Source organism: Manduca sexta, chromosome 16 (assembly GCF_014839805.1).
Source record: "Manduca sexta isolate Smith_Timp_Sample1 chromosome 16, JHU_Msex_v1.0, whole genome shotgun sequence".
NCBI lineage: Eukaryota > Metazoa > Arthropoda > Insecta > Lepidoptera > Sphingidae > Manduca > Manduca sexta.
Genome location: NC_051130.1, coordinates 11,359,029 through 11,380,595, shown reverse-complemented (window position 1 = coordinate 11,380,595; position 21,567 = coordinate 11,359,029). Strand labels below are relative to the sequence as shown.

General features: G+C 35.7%; 3 protein-coding genes across 4 annotated transcripts in view; 1 reads left to right on the top strand and 2 right to left on the bottom strand.

Moving 5' to 3' along the window:
• Window positions 1-3,215: 3,215 nt before the first annotated feature.
• LOC115452301 (RING finger and CHY zinc finger domain-containing protein 1) lies at window positions 3,216-9,928 on the bottom strand. Its single transcript, XM_037439308.1, has 7 exons — window positions 9,609-9,928; window positions 7,388-7,549; window positions 6,583-6,741; window positions 5,827-6,009; window positions 5,297-5,392; window positions 4,854-4,939; window positions 3,216-4,375 (listed from the first exon to the last, which is right to left on the bottom strand). Exons 1-7 carry the CDS (start codon window positions 9,711-9,713, stop codon window positions 4,198-4,200), a joined length of 969 nt encoding a protein of 322 aa, XP_037295205.1. The 5' UTR covers window positions 9,714-9,928; the 3' UTR covers window positions 3,216-4,197.
• Window positions 9,929-10,258: 330 nt separating this feature from the next.
• On the top strand, window positions 10,259-14,878 carry LOC115454934 (protein yellow). Of its 2 annotated transcripts, XM_037439093.1 has the most exons (9): window positions 10,260-10,603; window positions 10,700-10,903; window positions 11,137-11,258; window positions 11,656-11,881; window positions 12,379-12,491; window positions 13,073-13,153; window positions 13,731-13,841; window positions 13,931-14,114; window positions 14,693-14,878. In XM_037439093.1, the coding sequence occupies exons 1-9, from the start codon at window positions 10,384-10,386 to the stop codon at window positions 14,719-14,721; spliced, it is 1,290 nt and encodes a 429-aa protein (XP_037294990.1). In that variant the 5' UTR covers window positions 10,260-10,383; the 3' UTR covers window positions 14,722-14,878. The 2 variants fall into 2 exon arrangements, with proteins under 2 accessions (XP_037294991.1, XP_037294990.1); XM_037439094.1 differs by lacking the exon at window positions 13,731-13,841 and having other exon boundaries at window positions 10,259-10,603.
• LOC115453886 (oxysterol-binding protein-related protein 9) overlaps window positions 14,875-21,567 on the bottom strand; it is a 115,364-nt gene continuing 108,671 nt past the window's right edge. Inside the window, exons 14-16 of the mRNA XM_037439091.1 lie at window positions 20,154-20,376; window positions 19,402-19,629; window positions 14,875-19,117 (exon numbers count right to left, since the gene is read on the bottom strand). Coding sequence (XP_037294988.1) covers window positions 18,998-19,117; window positions 19,402-19,629; window positions 20,154-20,376 — 571 coding nt within the window. The 3' untranslated portion in view covers window positions 14,875-18,997. The remainder of the gene's footprint in view (window positions 19,118-19,401; window positions 19,630-20,153; window positions 20,377-21,567) is intronic.

Sequence of the window (21,567 nt, the reverse complement as noted above, 5' to 3'; positions counted from 1 at the left end):
TAGTTCTCGCAGTTGAAAGAAAAACGTAAAAATAATTAATATGCATGGATATTTCGGCCTTTAAAATTTCGTCGTATTAAATTTTAAAGGCCGAAATATCCATGGACCTTAAGCTATAACCTTAAGTACAACTTTGCCAGACATGTTGGTCATGACTTGGCTACAACATGGATATTTTTACGAGATTAGCAACTTTGCCAAACTCATTTGCCTAATAAATTCAAACTTTAATTCGTTATAGGGTTCAAGGAATGAAAAACAATTTGATTAAACATGTTTAATCGATGCACCAAAGAAATTAACAACTTAATATTAAAGATAACTGCCAGTGTACATAACGTGTAACAATAAATAATTGATTAACCGTTAACAAAATGGCGCGGAACTATGAACACACCCATTGTAATTGAAAATAAAATGATATATCCATATTAAAAATGTAAGTGTTTATGCGCATATCAAGGATGCTGAACCTTAAATGTTTAACGTAACATTATTTTTTAAAAAATGGCCTGTAGCCTGCTATTATTTATAAAAACAATGGCCTGTAACGTGCCATTATTTATAAAACAATGGCTTGTAACTTGCCATTATTTACAAAAAAATGACCTGTAGCGTGCCATTATTAAAAAAATGGCCTGTAACGTGCCGCCCAGGACCGGTTTTATCAATCCGAATGCCCGTATTTTTTTATCGAGGCTCGACAAAGTGGCTTCACTGCACCTGATGTTAAACGAAGTGGAGCCCAAATAAATACATATACAATGTTTGGCATATTACTTTCGTGCCCGTATTATTTTGTCACTTGCTGCTATTAGCATGCGTGCTATTGGTTCGCCATCCATCTATATAATGATTGTTCAATGATAAATTAATTATTCTTTAACAAGATTTCCTAACTGCCGGTACTGGTTTCGTGATAAACAAGAATAAGCAAATGCTATAATTGTCCATGACAATTTAAGTTATTGGCAGTTAATCAGAAACAAATTAAAACCTAGAGGGTTGGGTTCGGGCAAGTTTTTGTGTCTATTTTTATAATTGAATGACTATTTGAACTGCTGAATTTATAGGACGGAAAGACACATATAGGATCGGTTTGACATTGCGTTAATAATATACGCATACTCGTCTTCACCTCTGCTAACATTATGCCACCCCTGAATAACGCATATTTTGACCAAAAACCCTAGTCCAACTCATCCGATTTCTTGATCATATTGTAAAAAAATTTGCAATTAAAAAGAATACTTTTTATTGACCTATTATTTTGTTCGAAACTTACCCTTTTTTATTTTATATCTACGGATCGAGTAACTTATTAAAATATTATATCAAGATCATAAGTATGTGATTTAATTTAGTAACGCAATGTCAAAATTACCCTGTACTTTAACCGTTAACTTTCTGTAACAAGTAGAATATTGATGGTGAAATGATATGATTAATTTCTTAGGCAGTTCGTAGCTAAATATGCAAATATTAGCTAAACTAGCACCGGTTTACCACCAGAGGGCGCTGTCACTTGCAAAAAATGTATTTTACCAAGTACCTACAAGGGGAGAAATATATAAAGAGTGCAAATACTGTTCACAGGGATATAAGCAAGGAATCATGTTAACTTATTTAAAATCAAGGCTTAGGTTTGAGGGCCCTATTCCGTCTACAGGGTATATCCGTATTTTTGCACTCACAGGCGTTCCAATCGAAGGACAGTTTTGATAGCTGTATAGGTAAATAGGGGATTTTTTTTTACTCTCTTACCTATACTACACTTAATGGCGGGAAAGTCTTTTACCATCGATATATATGTACTACGTAGTATATTTGGCGATCCGAACATTCACCGTGTTCAACTGAATTGAACTGCAATCCATTCAAACTGACTTTAGTAGGGTCAATATTGACAGCCTGTGGTTGTGTACGACGTGGCGCTCATGATATAAGAACTCGAGTCTAAGTGTAAACCTGGATTTAATTAAAAAATATTAGTCTAATAAGTAAAATTATTTATTGTTCAAGTGAATAGGTTATAACCGTGACGTTTTGGTTGCCATTTTACTTCAGATTTTGAACAAATGGTTTATATGTACGTTCGTGTCTATAAAATATACGTCAATGTCTCATATCAATACGGCTATTGAAGTTGTCCTTCGAAAAGAAGTCTTTAATTGCAAAGTCGGATCCGCCCCTATAAACGGAATATGGACCTTTGACCTTAAATGTAATATAAATCATGTTACAATATTTTGAAACCAAAGTATAGCTTTCGAATATTCATTTCGGGATCATTCTACATAATTATTTTCACATGTTCATATTTAGTCCATAGTAACTTTGCCTATATTTTTACAATTTTAAATATTGCAATTTCTTACTTACATCAGTAAAGCCTCATCAGAGTTAATCAAACAAAGTTTTAACCCCACTTGTGACTTTTAAGTTTGTGACCTGACATTAAACTATTTTTCGGTATTTCTCGCGGTTTTAATTATTTAGTTTTCTCCCGACGTTTCCAAGACTATGCAGCTTTCGTAGTATTAAAACCGCGATAATGCGAAAAATAGTTTAATATTAATGTCTAACATTTGCGTAAACATAAGAAATCATTTTGAATGTTCTGTTTCAACCCAAAAAAATAAGTTAAAAACCAATTTAAAAAAATTATATGTTTTAATATTTTACTATTTAACGTTTAAGATGAATATAAAAGTTAAAATTCTACAAATACGTTATAAACCCTTCCACTTTCGTAGGAACGTTTACTAATTTATTAACTATTAAACTACATGTGCGTGGGTCAATTAAGCAGGGTCCATACGAAGGGGCAGGGGGTCAAACCCCACAAGTTACAAAACAAATTCAATATACTTACATAACATACATAGCATCACGCATTTTATCCCCGAAGGGGTATGCAGAGGCGCAACTAGGGCACCCACTTTTCGCCAAGTATGTTCCGTCCCATGATGTGATAGGGGGCGAGCCTATCGCCATATCGGGCACAAATTCCAGACTCCGGGCCGATACTGAGCAGAAAAACCCAAATATCACTTTGCCCGACCCGGGATTCGAACCCAGGACCTCAGAGCGCTATTGTACCGGACGTGCAATACAACTACGCCACCGAGGCAGTCTTCAATATACTTAAGAGTGTATAAAGGTGTAAGATATATTATAACAATTTTAAAACAAAAATTTAAACAATTTTGAAATTTTGCTAGTACTTCTAATTTATTTTGTTAAAACGGCAGGAAGTAACTCTGTACAGCCAAGTGTAATAATCCTATCTATTATAATTCTATAATTAATAAAATAATGGTCTAAAATCTAGCACTTTATAACTAAGCCATTTACATAATTGTACACGTGTAATATACAACAGCGATTCACGCTTTATTGCTCTAGGTACTTCACAAACTCCAAAGAGCACACGAACAACCATAGTCACAGAAATGACGCATTAAATAATCATTAAACAACTTAACAGTACAGACAATGTATACCTTAAAACATTTAAATAAGCATGGAAATAATACAGTTAATGGAATTGCAAGTTACTTTCCAAACAAGCTTGGGGGGTCCTGACCCCCTAAATAATTAACTAAATACGAACCTGGCGTTCGTCACAATGCTTGATATGGATGTTAACTGAGCAAATTAGATACACAAATATATAATATGCATTTTAGTGGTAATTTTAAATACATCACACTACCGCAGAATGTAGTACATAAATATTGGTTATAGAGAGGCAATAAAACTGTAATTACCACTCCAATCACTTTTTAAGACCTCTCACGATTACTTTTCGCCGACTGACTTAGGACTTGGGGACCACAGTTTTCATATTTTTTGTTTAACACAGACTGCATGAGTTGGGCCTGGGAGAGCTCGCAACCCTACGGTATATATTATATAAAGGGCTTTATTCCAGGCATCAAAAACATCAGAATTAGTCTTGTTTGTAAAAAACTACTTGTTCTGCTATGTGCGAGGGTTGGCTCACGACAGATGGACACAATTCGTGTATATAACGGCATGCAGGTTTAGATATCTAATCGGACCTCCTAGGGGTCATAAAGACCGCCCCAGAGTGGTTAGGGTTGGCACGCGTCACGAGCTCTTTCGAGACGGTTGCCTTGCAATGGTCACACAGGCCCGTGGGTAGTTCGGCGCGCTGGTTCATTTGTCTAGTCAGGCCTGCGGCGGCTCGTCTAGAGGGTTGGCTCGCGGCAGGTGGTCGGACAGGTCGGGTTGTTCACGTTCGCGTTCGCGTTCGTTGTGCTCCGTGAAGGCGCTGGACGTGCTGCGGCTGCTGGACGTGGAGGTGGACGATGATGTGTCGCCACCCTCTGCGCTGCTGCTGCTCTCTCTGAATAGTGAGTTCAATATATTGTAAGGGGGGTAATTTAGAAATGTCTGAATCTGCCTCTGTGACAGACAAGTATGTTCCAGTTTCATTGCGCAAAACAGATTATTCCAGTTTGATGTGACTTTTACTGGGATCTAAAGTACTTTACAGAGTATTTTAGCAAAATTTTGACATGAAGGGATAGAAGCGTCAGATTTGCTGGTGATAGGGTATTTTATATCCGTTCGGATAACGTCCACCGTACACAAGGTGTTAAAACACGCCATAGTGGCTCACATAAGTGTGTCGCAATCCGGGATCAGTCTATGTATATCCAGCTCCAACAGGCCGGCATAATTGTGTCATATACCCAGCGGTAATCATCTCTCGTCAGTCGACATTCTATTGCAGCCCACTACACTTACCATCAGGTGCAGTAGGGCCATTTTAACGTGCGCGTATAAAAGTAAGGCTATGTATCAACAACCAGTGCACTCACTTTTGAAACCCGTTGGTCTGACAGGTGTTGTACGCGCCACAGTGCTGACATTTCAGTCCCACCACATGGAACTTCACCGTAGACAGCTGAAAATACAAGTGATTGCTATATTAAAAAAGCATTTTCTTGAGATTTTTTGTTATAATAGTTAATTTGAATGTGTATACAGTCAGCCACATAAGTAGCTGAAGCTGTGTAGGTAACTTGAAAAACTTCAAGTCACCTATACACTTTTTTGTTCTTACCAAATATTTGTTCTCTTCACAAAAATATAATAAAATGTATTTATTTTAGTTCACACAACAAAAAAAGTAACTTAACGCGTACAGACGATTCGAAGTTTTGAATTTGATTATATACTTATGTTGTTGCTAAAAATATAACAAAGAGAAATAAAAATCAATAACAGAAATTACTATGATTTATTGTAATTTTTATATTACCTTATGACAGTCCTTGCACAATATGGTAGCTTTATAATCAGCGTATTCTGGAGGCATGGGCGTGGCAGCCACCTCCGAGTCTAGATAGTTCCACAACTGGAAACAATTATAGTTCAACATTACAAACAGCTCAAACGTTTTTGACTGGTTTTGAAGGCTCCTACTTCTAGTGGATTTAACACATTCATTCATATTAAAACGCCGGTCAAATTCTTGTCTTTGTGTGTAGTGACTCAAGACTTTATAGTTTATATTGGCTCAAAATGAGTCTATATAAAGACTGCGTCGTTGGTGTAATAAAATTACATGCGCGATACACCTCTCTTATGTCCTAAGTTTGGAACCCGTTTTCTAGAAGTGTCTAGAATTTGTGTCCAACATACCGATAGGATCACACACCACATTATAGAACGAAATATATCTGGCGAAAATAGGTGCCCTAATCACCCCTGCTTACTTCAGGAATAAAGGGAGGAGTTTTTTAAAAGCCATGATATTTTTTTAATAATGCAAAGGAATTATAAACTCACATTAGACATATCGATCATGCTGGTCTGGCACGTGGGGCAGGCGTAATGTCCTGAATGCAGCAGCTGTTCGAAGCACGGCTTGTGCAGCAGGTGCCCGCAGTCCGGGATGTGGCACGGGATGCGCGACGTGTGTATGTCCTCCAGGCACACCGGGCAGTTTGAGCGGGACACATTTTCTACGCACTGGGGGAGAAGAATTGTAAGAAAATGTATAATATTGATATGTTGTTAAATTCGCAGTGTGAATCTAAAATCAAACGATACAAGATTATTGTCTTTTGTTACTTATGAAAAATGTTATCCTATCATGTTATAAAATAAAGTCCATCATATTTGCCTGTCTGTCTGCGATAGTTACAAAAACTACTGAATAGATTATTATGAAATTAAGTATACAAATTATTTAAAACTCTGGGAAGGCGATTTTTTATTCTGGAAAAATATATATCAGACAAAGCCGCGAACAAAAGTTAGTTTCTTAAGTAAATTATAACAAGAATGAATATAATATTATCACAATAAAAGTAAACTTATTCATTTACTTAAATTCTCAAACAAACAACAAAAATCTTTCAACTTGGATGAGTATTGTAAGAGTAAGTATAGGTGTCATAATTGATCAGAAATCCAATATCAACAGAATTCGACACTTTAAAAAAGGAGGGAAAGATTTTTTTTATTCCTTTTTGTTTTGCTAATCTATTATTGAAGATTAAATTTTATGAACGTCATGAATGAAATGGACAGCATACTTACCCTGTGTCCAACGCGCTGCAGTTGCACTGGTAGGCACATATTGCACCGCTCGCAGTGGAAGAATCGATCTCGGCCGCCAACCCGGCAGATGCCGCAGCCTTCGCAGTGATACTGCCTCTTGTCCTCATCATCAAACAGGTTGCAGATAAGGCATGTGTACTGAAAGGAAATTAATAGTATCACCCCTGTGTTATGTACCACTACTGGGCATGGACTTTCACTACTGAGAGAGATTAGGACTTGTCGACCGCGCTAGCCTAGTGTAGATTGGTAAATTTCACACACCCTCAAAATTCCTATAGAGAACTGCTCAGGTATGTAGGTTTCCTCACGTTTTCCTCCATGTTAAAGTAAGTGATAATTCACAAAGAATACACACATAATTTTTAGAAAAGCCAAAGTAGTGTGCACTTCGCATTTGAACATGTGGACATTCATCTCGGCAGGCTGTTCAACTAAGCTACTGCCGATAAAAAAATCATTGGAATATTTTATTTCTTGAGTGAGTAATTAAAGGCTAATTATAAGTTTCCACTAATAAAAACTGGAGTTCACAAATAACTAATATTATATTAGGACGAAGTGTATCACCTGTTTTTTCACTTCATTCAATATTTATTATTGCTAAAACTAGTGTTTTTATGCTTTCAGAAAAATTATGGATGCTTTTTCAAGCTTAATAACACGGTATATAGTAAAATTATATTTGTATATTTTATAAACAATACTGCCAACAGCTCCAATAATTTCCATTCACGCGGAAATTCAAATCACCAATATAAAGCAAAAGTCGGTTAACACAAACCTTCCCAAACCTAACTCCACAGCTCTCACACTCGGCCTGCACCTTCTGTCGCGTGTCACACTCTGTGCAAATCAGCTCCGTGACAGACTTCCTGTTGAAATAGTGCTGTTCATTCTCATCATGACAGTATCGGCAGATGTACACTTTGTTGCAGCAAGGTGTCTGGGAACAATAATACAAAGTAATACAGTTGTAAAATACTGGCAATATAATAGGGTAGTTTCCTATGTTTGATTTTGTACATCATTTTATAGGCAACTAAAATAACGACCGAGGAAATTTTAGAAACTAAAAATGGTTGAAAAATGAAGCCATTGTTCAAATTTTAAATATTGTTGTGAGCATAAGTGGAGGCCAGAGGTGTGTGGCCAGAGGCCAGTGAGTGACAGGGTTATTGTGCTTTCCCTTTCTCACACATGCAATATTATGGCGGGCGACACTCGGTGACGTCGCAGTTTGCCTCTTGCACCAAATATCAAAGCTTTATAACTTATTTATCGTGGGGTGGATTTTGAAAATTCTTTTCCTATTACAGTTTGTATGACACACATTTTCGGTAATAGTTATTGTGTAACAAGTCACAGCTCAGCTTTTTCCATAATCTAATTAAACTCCATCATAAATTTATATAAAATAGGATGTTATTCAACTCTTCTGTACATAATATTGTTAAATTTAGAGTTAGATTATATTGCTAGATGTATGTGTTTTGGCCAAGTGCTGTAAACTTTCATTCAATTTATAAACAAATAAACTGTCTCTTTAAAAAATATTTGGATAAATCACCAAGTAGACACCTGCAAATTCAATTGTTAATTTACAACAATGTTTTTTCCACCTATAAGGACATAATCTAAGTGTCACGACATAGATTATTCTTGGTTTTCCCCATTCTACAGTAGTTGTCAATAGAATGTGCTGATAATATGAGCAAACATTAATTTGCTAATTCATAGTTTATTCAATTGCTACTCAAGCAAATTAACGATGAATACAAGATAAATATAAAGGGGCCGCAGAGAAGGTGCTTTTTTACAATTGTTAATGCAAACATTATGTATAAGGATTCACATTCATTTTTCTGTTTTCTATTAGCTTTAATGATTGTATAGGTAGAAAAGCATCTTGGTTAGCCTCCAGGTGCATAGAAAATACTTTGAATCTATTTATTTTATTTATAACTTCTATTTAACTACACAATAGACAACAAGAATACAATAAAACTATTATTATAAACATACAATTTTATAAAGACTGCAAAGTGCAAATAGACTGCCCAAATCTTGGTTTAATATTTTGTTAGACTAAATTTTATCATAAAAACATGTGAAATTGAGCTTTAATACTGGCTAATGACTTTCAAACAGGCAAATATACAACATTCAACATAATTCATATATTTATAGCCAACAAAGCATTATATCTTAATCATTATACATACATCTGTAACATAGTTGCAAAGACATGACATGTTGACTGATATTAATACACCTCTGTTAATTATTTGTTTCAGTAAAGTCTGGTAAATTAAATGTAGTGTAGTTTGACTGAAATGCGAAGTTACATAATATTTATATTTGTATCTATCAAAAGTTTGTTTTTTTTTATATTTAAATATTATTTTAGCTAGAAATAACAGCTTCATGCATAGACTGAACAAATTTGGTCTAGAAATCTCTGGCAATGTCTATGTTCCGCGGTAGACATTGAGTACATAGGAATTGGGGTGCTATTTACAGAAACTTAAATTGAAAAAGTAATTGGAATCCCTTTAAATCTTACCATCAGGTGACTTATTCAATTTTCTTTCAAATGAGGAAGAGTTTATTTGCAATATCAATGACATAATGTTTGTTACACACAGTCATAAAACTTGGCTTCAATTTAACCAACAATAGAAACGCAATCAATAACCATGAATCTCTAATGAAGATCAGTGATATGACCCAACAGAGGTTAAGTAATGTCAATACAAAACAACTAGTCTATGCAGATAATGGGCCGTGGATGATGTCCAACTGCAAACAGCGCAGTTTCCGCACTAAAATAAGACGCTGGACAGATTCCGCGTTCGTTGACACTGCTTTGTTTTCTAAAATCCGCATTTCATCTTACATATATACTACGTAGTAAGTTATATATAGACGCCGATGTTTTGGACTCTTTGTTCCCATTTGACGTAGAAATTACCAAAAATGCGTAAAACGTTGTTAAAACTTACCACGAATTTCGCACGGCGTTTATAATGTGCACAACCTATTCTTTTTTCTGTTTGTTCATCGACACCGCCTTCCCCATTTTGCACTTCCTCGTTCTCTGTTGACATCGCTGGTGTGACGTGCTTCGGCTCGCGATCAATAAATGAACAACGTCTGACGATGCGGCTTCAATAGAATAATCTAAATCATTTAATTTATTGGAGATAATGATTATTGAACAACCATTGATTCTGTCATGTGTGAAATGACATTTTGCTTGATTTGCATGGCTTGTTGTTCTTTTGCATTCGTGTCTCATTACACAACTGTTTTAGCATGATAGGAGATAGTCATATTTAACATACTTTGAATATAAAAAGGATAGCAATAGTACAATAAATTTAGAAAGTAGTGGAAAAATATGTTGACACCTCAGGTTGACACTTATGAATTGCGTTTTATTATTGCATAATACATAACCTAGCACTGAGTAAGTAATACTACGTAAGGACCTTCTTATCAGATTCGTAAGTCGTAATGTTATGTAAAAAAATATTTCCATCTAATATTATCATTTATTTAAACGAATTAATTTTCTGTGAAACTCTATAATAAATAATAAGGAATTTTTATTTTATTTATGGTAAAGCTCGACGGCATTCATAAAGTATTTTAGATTTTTCTTCTTCACTGGTCTATGAAAAAAAATTCAAAATTTCTGCCATAATTTCTGCAATCATTTATGTCTTCTGTTTAAAATGTAGTTAAAATTAATATTTTTTGCAAAAAATCAACAAAATGGTAGCTTCAATGATACTTTTCATATTGTTATTTTTCGTTCAAGCTTTTTGTTTACTGCCTCCCAAGTTCCAATGGAAAACTATAGATTATGCTTGGAAAAACAGAGATCGAGAAACTGCTTTGACCTCCGGTCTATATATTCCGCAGAACAATATGCCTACAGGACTGGCTAGATGGAAAGACAAACTATTTATCACCATACCTAGGTGGAAAAAAGGTATGTATAGAAATAAAACAATTTTTTCAATATTAAATAATTAATAATTTTATAATCTTTTGATACCTAAATATCTATTTCATTTTTTGGTACCAGGTGTTCCATCTTCCCTGAACTATATTTATGTTAATGGCTCTCAAAACCAGACACTTCACCCTTACCCGAATTGGGAAGAAGCTTGCGTATCTGACAAAGCGTGTTGTTTGGCATCCAACAGCTGTGTCATATCCGCATTTAGGGTGCACGTGGACAAATGTAACCGATTGTGGGTAGTTGACAACGGAGTTGCTGATATGGCGCGTAAGTAATGGAACACAGTTACATAGATGATACCGCTAGATGTCACTATAAGAAGTTATATGATACACTCGTTTCATTAGATTTTTCCATATTCCACCAGATATTTTACGTAATACAAACGATATATTTCTCGAACAGCTTCGATTTCAAATTTTTATAGGTAGGTAAGTAGTACTTCTAAAATGAATTGAAAAATAGGGACACAATTTATTGATTATAATATTTTATTTCAGACGATGTTACACAAATAGCGGCGCCCGCTATTTTAATGTTCGACTTGAATTCAGATACACTCATGAATCGATATGAGTTTAGTGACGAGGTCCTAAGAGATTCGTCTGTTTTGACCAGTGTCGTAAGTAATAAAATGTTGACAAAATAAATTTATATCATATTTTATTAATGAGAAAAAAAAAAGCAGGAAACATTAATTTCAGGCTCCGAAATTTTATTTAGAATACCTTTGTTTTGTTCTGCAACCAAGAGGTATATACACTGTCATGTGTGTCTCGGCCGGCGACTTATGTCCTCTCATGCATGGGCGTGCATTCAGTGAAAAGTGAAAACCAAGCGCACAAAATTGCCTCGGGAGATTTAGAATATCTATTTATCTTATATAATGTAACCGCAATTCTTAACTATAACACAATGAGGAAATAAACGCAATTAGAATACTTAGGTTATAAAATGCAACTGCAATTTTCAACTATGACAATAAGGAAATAAACACAATAACAAATCATTTACCCCAGGTGGTGGATATAGTGGGAAAAAATTGCGAAAACAGCTATGCTTACGTAACAGACATGGGCTCCAACGCCATACTCGTGTACCATTTGGCCACGAACGAGGCGTGGCGCGTGGAGAACCATTATTTCCACTTTGACCCCCACGCTGGAGTATATAAAGTCGGCGGCTTAGACTTCTACTGGAGCGATGGCATATCTTCAGCTGCTTTGTCGCATGTTACTAATAAGGGTATGGATATTTTTGCAGGCTACCTATTATATATTAAATTCTTAATCCTCCTTGAACATGAAATATTCTATCCAGGTTGGAAATTCTACTGTTTACACTATCAGGATAAAAAAATATGTTAAAATAAGTTGTTTCTGTTTAAATAAAACTATTTTACGGATTTTATCGCGGTTTTTATATTATAATTTTCTGCCGATATTTTGAAGACTGCAGCCCTCATGATCACGGGGGACTGAGGTGTTGGTCATCCTAAATGTCAAAGTTACAATATCTACCTACATTTAACAATTATAATATAAAAAAAAACCGTGATAAAGTACTTTTTTTAATGTGTAACATTCGTGTAAACATTAAAAATCATGAAATTGTTTCTGTGTTAATCCAGGGCACGGCTGTCTGTATGTCAAATTTTATCCAAATTCGTTCAGCGGTTTCTCCGTTTACCAAAATTCAAACGTCTTGACAAATGTTCGCATTTTTATTTTTAAATAATTTCAGACAGCGCGACTTATTCTTTAATCCCACGTCAAGCACGAAACAGTTCAGGATGTCGACGCGGTTGTTGAGAGACAAATATATTCACAAGGATGAAATATTTAACGGCGTCGAAGTTAGTTTCTTTGTTATTTTTGTCTAGATTGCTTGCAGTAAGGTTCATTATTGGGATAAAAAACTAGTTTTATTGTAAAAGCCTTCGATATCGAAGCTGTAGTATCTGATCCGTAGAGGTTTTTGACACACAAACACACAACATCACGGATTTTATCCCCGAAGGGGTATGCAGAGGCGCAACCATGGTACCCACTTTTCGCCAAGTGTTTTCCGTCCCATGATGTGATAGGGGGCGAGCCTATCGCCATATCGGGCACAAATTCAAGACTCCGGGCTGATACTGAGCAGAAAAACCCAAATATCACTTTGCCCAACCCGGGATTCGAACCCAGGACCTCAGAGCGCTGCCGTACCGCGCATGCAGTACAACTACGCCACCGAGGCAGTCGGTCTTTGAATTATTTTTTAAATGGTGCCACGTGAATTCTAAGGCATAATTAACTAAAATCACTAAAATATTTATACTCTTACGAGTAATAAAAATAAAAAAAAAATCCTACCTGCACTTAATAATGTAAGTATATTATTATTTTTTGTATTTTTAAATGACCTTTCATGAACCCCAGAATTAAATTTCAGGTGATAGGAGATAGAGGCCCGTGGTCCCAAGCGACGGCGTGCGATTTTGACACCAATTCTAAAGTGTTGTTCTATACGCAAGTAAGTCAGTGTCCAGTGAAAAATAAACCTATCCCATTTAGACATAATCTAGAAATAATGTAAAAAAATATTTATGCTCAGCCTGGAGTTGTCACTATTCCACACATCATGCGACATTGGTCTGAATCCAAAGCAACTGAGATAAACAAAATGAGTCTATCCATAAATGTCATCACACGAATGTCATAACTTTTTGGCCCCTTAGGGGAACCTCCCCCTTGGTGAGGTCTCGTATTTTCATTTTAACACATGTCTTAAATGTATAACCAAAGGGAGAATACATCTTAATATTTTTTCTTTAAATAATGTTCTGTGTTTTAATACTAATGATTTGTCATGTGACGTCACGAAACTTATGACCCCCGCCTCTTTGTCAGATAGTGTCACAACACTTCTCCCTTCTTAACGTGTGACGTAATTTATGGATGATCCCAAAGCATTATAAAACTACGGCAAGCGTCACCGTTTCTTACTAACTTCAGACCGAGAATATATATTTTAAAGTAAGCTTGTAGATAATTAGTATCTATATTATTAGCTATGTAATGATATACATTTTATAAATTATCTTCTTCAGCTATGCAAGAATGGCGTAGGCTGTTGGAACACAGAGAAACCATTCAATAAAGAAAACGCAGTTGTGTTCATAAGCGATTGCAACACGCTAGAGTTTCCCACCGATGTTAAAGTAAAAAATAAATATTTTTAATAGAATTAAATAAAAAAATAGCTATTTTTGTTGCTGACTGTACTTATTGCTAGACTTCGTATCTCCAGGTGGACTTGGAAGGCAACCTCTGGATTCTGAGCAACAGACAGTCCCGTTTCCTCTACGAGACAATGGACTTCAATCAGACGAACTTCAGAGTGCTCACTGCACCGATATCAGCTCTGATACAAGGCTCGCCGTGCGAGAAAATGAATGTATTGGATAGAGCGCTTAGTTTGATCAAGAGAAGTAGTGAGTTGATTTTTTTTTAATCGTCGAACGTAAATAGAACCACGCCGCAGTTTGCGAAGTCAATACCTATTTTGACTCGTAAGTGTTTACATGATATCAGACTAAGAAAGGTCAACATTATTCTCAGATGTATGGAACTTTACATCTAGAAAATTAACGTTAGAATAATATCGCTCATTAACCTTGTAATTTATTGCTAAGAACTTAGTTTAAATTTTTTAATCATAGATCGAACTGCTTTTGCTTTTTTGTCATAGTCTGCGAAATGTCTATTTCTTTTTGGTAGGTAGTTCAGTATAAATATATTGAACGTATTTGCCAAATTTATTTTACGTAAGTACCCGCGGTAACTGCGCGATCCAATAATTTTGTCTTATTCCGGCACAATATGTCTGTTGTCCCATCAATAATGTGCAGCTGGTAGGGTACGAACCTACGCTTCCAAAGTGGATCTGATTTCCAATCTTGATTGCTGCCTTTAATTAAAACGCAGTTTTTTAGGCTTTTTTTAAACTTAAGACAATATTATGAGCAGCTTAAGGTGAATAATATTATTTGTAGAGGTACCTTTGTTTCAGAATCAAATAAGTCCATAACCTCGAGATAGATCTGGAAAAATCTTGTTACATAAAAATTGCTGAGAAGTTTATTTGTCTACCATTTGTCCGTATTATTCTCACGTTCGTATCGCTCTGGTTACAATTGGCTGTATGTTCTCGATTCCTTATTCTTCATAAAAAAGGTAAATAAAAAAAGTAAAACAATTTTACCGTTTTTTATTTAAATATACAACATGGTATTTATAACTATTCAATTAAATAAGTCTATGTGATCGAATGTTAAGATTTAACTTTACACATTGTGTCGTTCGCCGTGGCTCGTCCTTGTTTGCTTCGTTTCATTTCACTCAGTCTTTTCACTAATAAAATATACATGTGTACATGGACTTAGCTTCACTGTGATAAATAATCATGTGTAGTGACGTCACGAATCAGTGAGACGGACTGATCTCGTGGATCAATAATATACTGTCAAAATAAAATTTGTTGCAATATATACCACGATTTATAGATTTTAAACCACACAGTAACTGTTATAAAAAGAAATATAACAAAAATTTTATAAGATTTTCTTACAAGTTCAAAGTAAATGAATACTAAATAAAAACCATGAAAATACGATTTTTCATCACGTCATGTGAACATTAGACTAAATTCAAGATGCAAATGCGACTAAATTTCACAATACTTTGCATTCAAAGAAAGCAATACGAACGTGACGCCACTATTTCAAAATTCATTGAAAGTACTAATGGAGAATAGAGATGTCAATGTTACTATCAATACTTAATAAGAGCTATAATTTTTTAATGTAATTTTATTAAATTATGATATTAAATGCGTTACGATCAATTTTAACATTATTTTAAGGTTATAAAGTTGTGCAATTGTCTCATGCAATAATGTCAAGCCAACTTCAATCCATAACATAACCGGTCATATCACGCGTCTACAAGACTTAAGAATTTCTACTCTTTCTCACTTTATTATAACTAGAATGCCAAAGCACCCCAGTCAAAACTAACCTTCACACTTTAACAGGTGAAAGGATGTAAAATAGCTCTTATTTCGTATTGGATAAGAAATACATTATCAAAAGTTCTACCTGTGATTTAATGAGACAATGTCAATGTGGCAAGCGTGTTTCTATTTCGCATTAAATAGAGAATTTATTAACAATTTTTTCGATCAGTCAAATCCTTCTACAATTATGAAAATAATGGATGTAAGGTTGTGTTAAACTAGCACGTCAATAAGCATTTTTATTCGTTGATAAACATTACCTATATTTAACTTGACATTAATAATAACAGTTCGTTCACACTATCAATCCATCAATATCTCAATCATCGTTTCAGCTTTTATAATTGACAACCCTAATTGTAAAAGGATTCGACCGTCGTAAATTTACAAACATCTGTAGATATGTGTAGGGTTGTCTCGTCTTAAAACACGTTCCTAAGTCCACGTCATACTCGCGACAACATCCGTACCAACCATCCAAGATCGAAGCTTAGAAAATTTACTTTTAAGAATGTTAAATATTTACATTTTTTTTTATTGCTGAATTTATATCGTAGGCCGTAACGAGTGGGAATTTGCTAGAACATATTCGCTAAAAACGATCAGTCATTACTGACAAGCCTCACTGATGTTGACAATTTCTCACATCTATGTCACCAATTTTTAATAAAGATACAAGCAATAATATCTATGCGAAACGCATTCACCAATAAATTTTAAGTGTATTATGTAATGCAGTATTACATATGTAGAAGCAGATACCAATATACAAAAACGTCAAAACAAAATATCTAAAAAATAAACATTTCTTTTATAAACACAAATAAAACATCACAAGATTCAAAAAACAATAAATACTGACATCAGTAATGCTTGTCGAGCTTGCTTGATCTTGTTGGTAGGAAAAATAAAAATGGGTATTATTCTATAACGCTGCACAAGTAGTGGTTACTTATATTATATTAGTATCATGACTTCATTAAACAGACTTTTTTAAAATATTTTTGAGATTCCACACACACTATGAAAATTGTCAAAGGCTGCAATAAAACTTTATTTATATTTTTATGAGGTAAAGGAAACGTGCAGCATAGTATGCACAAATATTATAAAATATTTAGCAAATAATACCAAAAGTTGCCAGTGTCAAAAAAGTATTTTTCTTGAAGTGTTATTTAAAACAAAGTTTATGACGTACATAGCAACGACAAAAAAAATACACATCAAATTGATAACCTCCTCCTTTTTTTTTAAGCCGATTAAATACCCATAAACTTTATTATGTGTTATCGAGACGAAGCATATTTACTTGTTCTTGAACACTGTCATTATAATGTTAAATTTAAAAGTCTATTTCGATATCAAATATTTATTAAAAGTCTGTATAGCAAAGATCACAACACGTCACACATAACCCGACATACCGCGAAACAAATATGGCAAAGACTTTACGATAGTCTATAAAACTTTCAGAGAATTTCTAAGCGAGTAACATTGGTGCGTCGCGAATGTAACATTATCCTATAACCTACGACAAGCACGTAACCGCTACCGTAACACGAACGCGCAACGTGCGTGTGCGGTTGTGAAGTTGCAAGCCTCGTTCATTGACTAACGATTTTAATAAACGATAATCGTTAACTTCGTATAAATGGTCTAAAGAAACCAATCATAATCAAAGTATTTGGTAAGCATGTCAAACATACTTTGTTCTGATTGGCCTTTTTGTTAATGATACGAAAGATCGATTGATCGCCAGAGGTAATGTGTAGAATAGAGGGACAACAGATAAATGTTATCCATGATTATTTCTGTCACATTTAGCAAAAAAGATCTTCACGCTTCACAACTTCAGAACCGCAGAATACGTTGTGCGTATCATAATGCATCGTTGTAGCTAGGGCCTAGCAATGATGTCACAAAATCGGACCAAAAGTGTTATTGGCAACCCTACTTCAATTCATTAACTTAATTATCTGATTTCTGTGCTCCAGTAACCATTGACTTAAGTCATCTTCTAGGGATAAACCCATGGACACACTCTCTTCCCCTAGCTACATATATGTCACAGCACCTAAGCTTCTTGTGGAGTGGAAAATGTATTTCTAACTCCTCCCTATCTTCCATTCATTTTATTGCGAGTTAAGATTAATAGGACTTCCCTGGACTCGCCGGGGGTTACCGCTTGGTGTCATACAATGCGTGTCACTGCTGATCTTGGCTTACAGGAGTTGTAGTGGTGGGTGTAATGTGGGGATAGCCCCATAGTCTCATAGACCCTAGCTATTTCGCTGCATAACGGACAAAGCTCAACAATCTAACGTCATTGTGGAGATTTCATTCCATTTAACCTCACCGCACACCACGTCACGCCACAGCAAAACGTAACATTGTATTCAGAGAAACGTTAAGAGACTAGTAATAGAAGTTAACAATTCTGATCGAAGAGAATTATGCTTTGAGAAAACTGGTGTAATTGGCTACGCCTAGTGTGATGCTTATAGATCAATTTTGCAAATATTCATTAATTGTCGCCAGTGGGTAACAGGATCCTAAAAAATTAAAAAAAAAAACTTTTTTTTTTTAATAAGTGTACGGCATATTGATCCCATCTCACCTGATGGCAAGTGGAGTGGCGTCCAATAGTATTTTGACTGACGAGAGATGATTATCCCCCGGCAGTCGACACAATTATGCCGGCACACCTTACTAAACCTTGTTACAATAAGTTGACGTTATAACAAGTCTTAATTTAGAAAATTCTAGCACACCTATTTAGGTCTTCGTACCCCCTATATATTGACATATTAAATTTAGCCCACTCTCAATAACATTTTGGTGGCATGACGTGGCGTGTTCACAATATATTAACAATATTCGCAACAGTCGCGATCGACACCAACCGACAATTAAACTACTTAACCCATACATCACTTCCAATAGACACTGAACGAATTACCATCATTATTATCCTACGCATCAACGATACCAAACCATATATAACTCGCGAGACTTGATAATCGAAGTCTAGCATTTCTGATCACAGCCAGCACAGGGCAATATTAAGAAATTTATTTTCAAATTCACCATAAATAAGTACGAGTTCGAAGGACCAAAAATTCTTATTACCTATTTCCTAAAGGCACTATTAGTCTAGTGCAGTGTCTTATGTCTATTGGAGGTGATACTACCCGAGTGCCGCGGCTACGTGCCTGCACTACAAGGTCCGCTGTTGCTGTGAAATAGGAATTTCTACCTTGCGTATTGATAAAAAGAGTCCATAATGGGTGTTTACGTCGATTATCTGGTGCTGTCCGCGCTGTCTGTGCTCTTGTGTTGCGGGGTCGTTTTTGGCGCGCTGACGCGTTTCTTCAGCGGCGTGTTGTACTCCCAGCCCTCTTCGCCTTTTGGGCTGAATAGCTGATGACAAAATGTGTAATGTTATTTGGGGTAAATAAAATGATGTAGGATATTTGCAATGGTATTATTTTCATGTATAAACAGGATATTTTTAATTTTTTTTAAGCAGCAGCAGTAGCAGTTTAAGGGTCCAAATTGACCCAGTTCTGTTTGCGATAATACACCAATAAAATTTATTTAAATAGCAAGAAGAAAATCTACATTGACACACATTAATTTAAAATGACATAAAACAGCGGGTCAAAATTGACCCGAAATATTTCTAAAGGAATTTTTTCACATACCTGCGTGAGCCACTTCTCCCCGTTGGCCTCGCGCTGCTTGAGCGCGTCGCGCTGGTGCTGCTCGACGGAGCGCTTGGCGCGCGTGGCGGCGTCGCAGTCCGCCGCGCGCAGCGCGCACGTCACGTGGCGCCACACGCGCCGCGACTCGTGCGCCGCCTGCCGGCTCACCGGCGCCACGCGCTTGCGCCGCGGCTTCATGTTGCTCACCTCGAATAGCACTTCCGAACGCTGTGCCCCAAAAACCGAACATACGTTGCAGAGAACCACTCATAATAGAGATAACAGACATTTCTATAAAACATATAGCATACAGTAAAGAGAATCTTTCATATGTTGACTACAAAGAACACAGAGTATACTGAAAGTGGCCTAACACACAAACACTACATCTAACACAATCTCTGTACGGGGTTTGGTGTCCATACAAGGATTTACGTTTAGTTCATAAATGTAAAAGACTAAAGTCCGGGGTAAAATACGGTTTATTTACACTGAACTAGTCTTAATGGTTAAATGGTAACGGTTATGGTAATAGTAATGAGAACACGCGAACTGATTGACTATCGAACGTGAGCTGATTGGTAAAATTAATACAATTAATTCGAGTGGTGTAAAACGCTGACACAGCGCTGCGCGATGTAGGTTGCTTCAACCGTACAATCTCATTGTTAAAACTAATATAAATCACTAAAAGCTATATATTTTACAAAAATTGAATTACATTATGTAACACTGCTCAACAAACAACTCACCCCAGTTTCAGTCCATCGTCCGTCCATCCTGGTGTTCCATTCACCCTGCGCAGTGTAATACGGCTTCTTGTCTGCTCCAGCGAACACCTCACAAGTGACGCGGTGCTTCTTGCCCCCGTAGAACGGTTTGGTCAAGAACTCTATGTTCGCCTTGTGCCCCGTCTGTACGCACTCGATCACCACTGATCCGCCCAGTTCTATCCAGGGAACTGTTAGTATTGATCTGGAAAAAAAAAAACATAGATATTGTATTTTTTATTCATTTTTATTCAAGGGATTAAGACAGTTTCATAGTAGATACAAATTGTATTTAATGTCTTATTATATCCTTAGCTTATTTAATCAATCTAGCTGTTTGACCTGGGAAAAAATTACATAGATATTGTATTATTTTTTATTCAAGGGTTGATTAATTTCTGACTATGTCACTCATAGTTGATACAAATTGTATTGAATGCATAACATAATTATATAATTTAGCTTATTCTATCAATTTAGCTGGTTCTGATATTAGTGAAGATAAAATTTGAGAACCACCCACATCGAAAGAGTTTACATTGAAATAAATATTTGTATCATGTTTACAAGTACACCCTTATAAGACGTCTTGAGTGGGCCATTACATACAGGGCCCATGATAGGCAAACATCAAACGTAAGTACCGCCCTTGACATAATTAATAGTGATGTGACTATAGCAGGCGCGCGGACAGTTTTCAACCACCTGATTATAATCTCATCGAAAGCCATTACAAAGCACTTCAACGAGCTATCATTGAGAATCATTCTGCCTCTATATTAGATGGTGCGTTTAAAGATATTCCCACTTAAATGTCCACTTTGGAGACTTCTGCCGGCACTATATTATTATACTGAAAATAATTCCTCTATTTAACTTCCACTTCGGACATAAAGGTTTTGCAATATTTCTAGTTTCAGTCGAAGAACCTTTTAGAAATGTGCTTATGACGGCCGACGCGCTTCAATGATTCTATTCTTACATTCACAATAACTGTTTACGGCTGTAACCACTTACCAACCAAGTAATTCATTTCATTTGTCACCAATGAAAAAAACTGGTCGCTTAGAGTACAGTTAAATCTATGTATTTCTCCGGCTATCAAAAATAGATCTTAGTTGGATGTTTGTACGCAAAAAGGAGCAGACCACAAAATGACTCTTTTGAAATAGTGAAGATTGAAGTTTATATCGTATTTTTTCTCACTGATAGTCTATTTTATATTTCGATTAAGATGTTTTTACTAATGGAAAATATAGACCTTATAGACTAGAACTACATATACGACCAGTTCATGTCCCTTAAAGTCGCCCTCAAAGGGCTGCCTTCGGCTGCTTATCAGTTGACAGTCAAGTAATGGGTCAAAGACTACAATATAACAAGAAATGCCAAACAA

Excerpts from the sequence above, each read along its gene's own strand:
- LOC115452301 (XM_037439308.1), bottom strand. The coding sequence starts at position 9,713 with ATGTCAACAGAGAACGAGGAAGTGCAAAATGGGGAAGGCGGTGTCGAT. Across the intron at positions 7,550-9,608 it reads AACGCCGTGCGAAATTCGTG|ACACCTTGCTGCAACAAAGT; the intron begins GTAAGTTTTAAC and ends TATTGTTCCCAG. Across the intron at positions 4,376-4,853 it reads CAGACCAACGGGTTTCAAAA|AGAGAGCAGCAGCAGCGCAG; the intron begins GTGAGTGCACTG and ends CTCACTATTCAG.
- LOC115454934 (XM_037439093.1), top strand. The coding sequence starts at position 10,384 with ATGGTAGCTTCAATGATACTTTTCATATTGTTATTTTTCGTTCAAGCT. Across the intron at positions 11,259-11,655 it reads CGTCTGTTTTGACCAGTGTC|GTGGTGGATATAGTGGGAAA; the intron begins GTAAGTAATAAA and ends CATTTACCCCAG. Across the intron at positions 13,154-13,730 it reads AAGTGTTGTTCTATACGCAA|CTATGCAAGAATGGCGTAGG; the intron begins GTAAGTCAGTGT and ends TATCTTCTTCAG.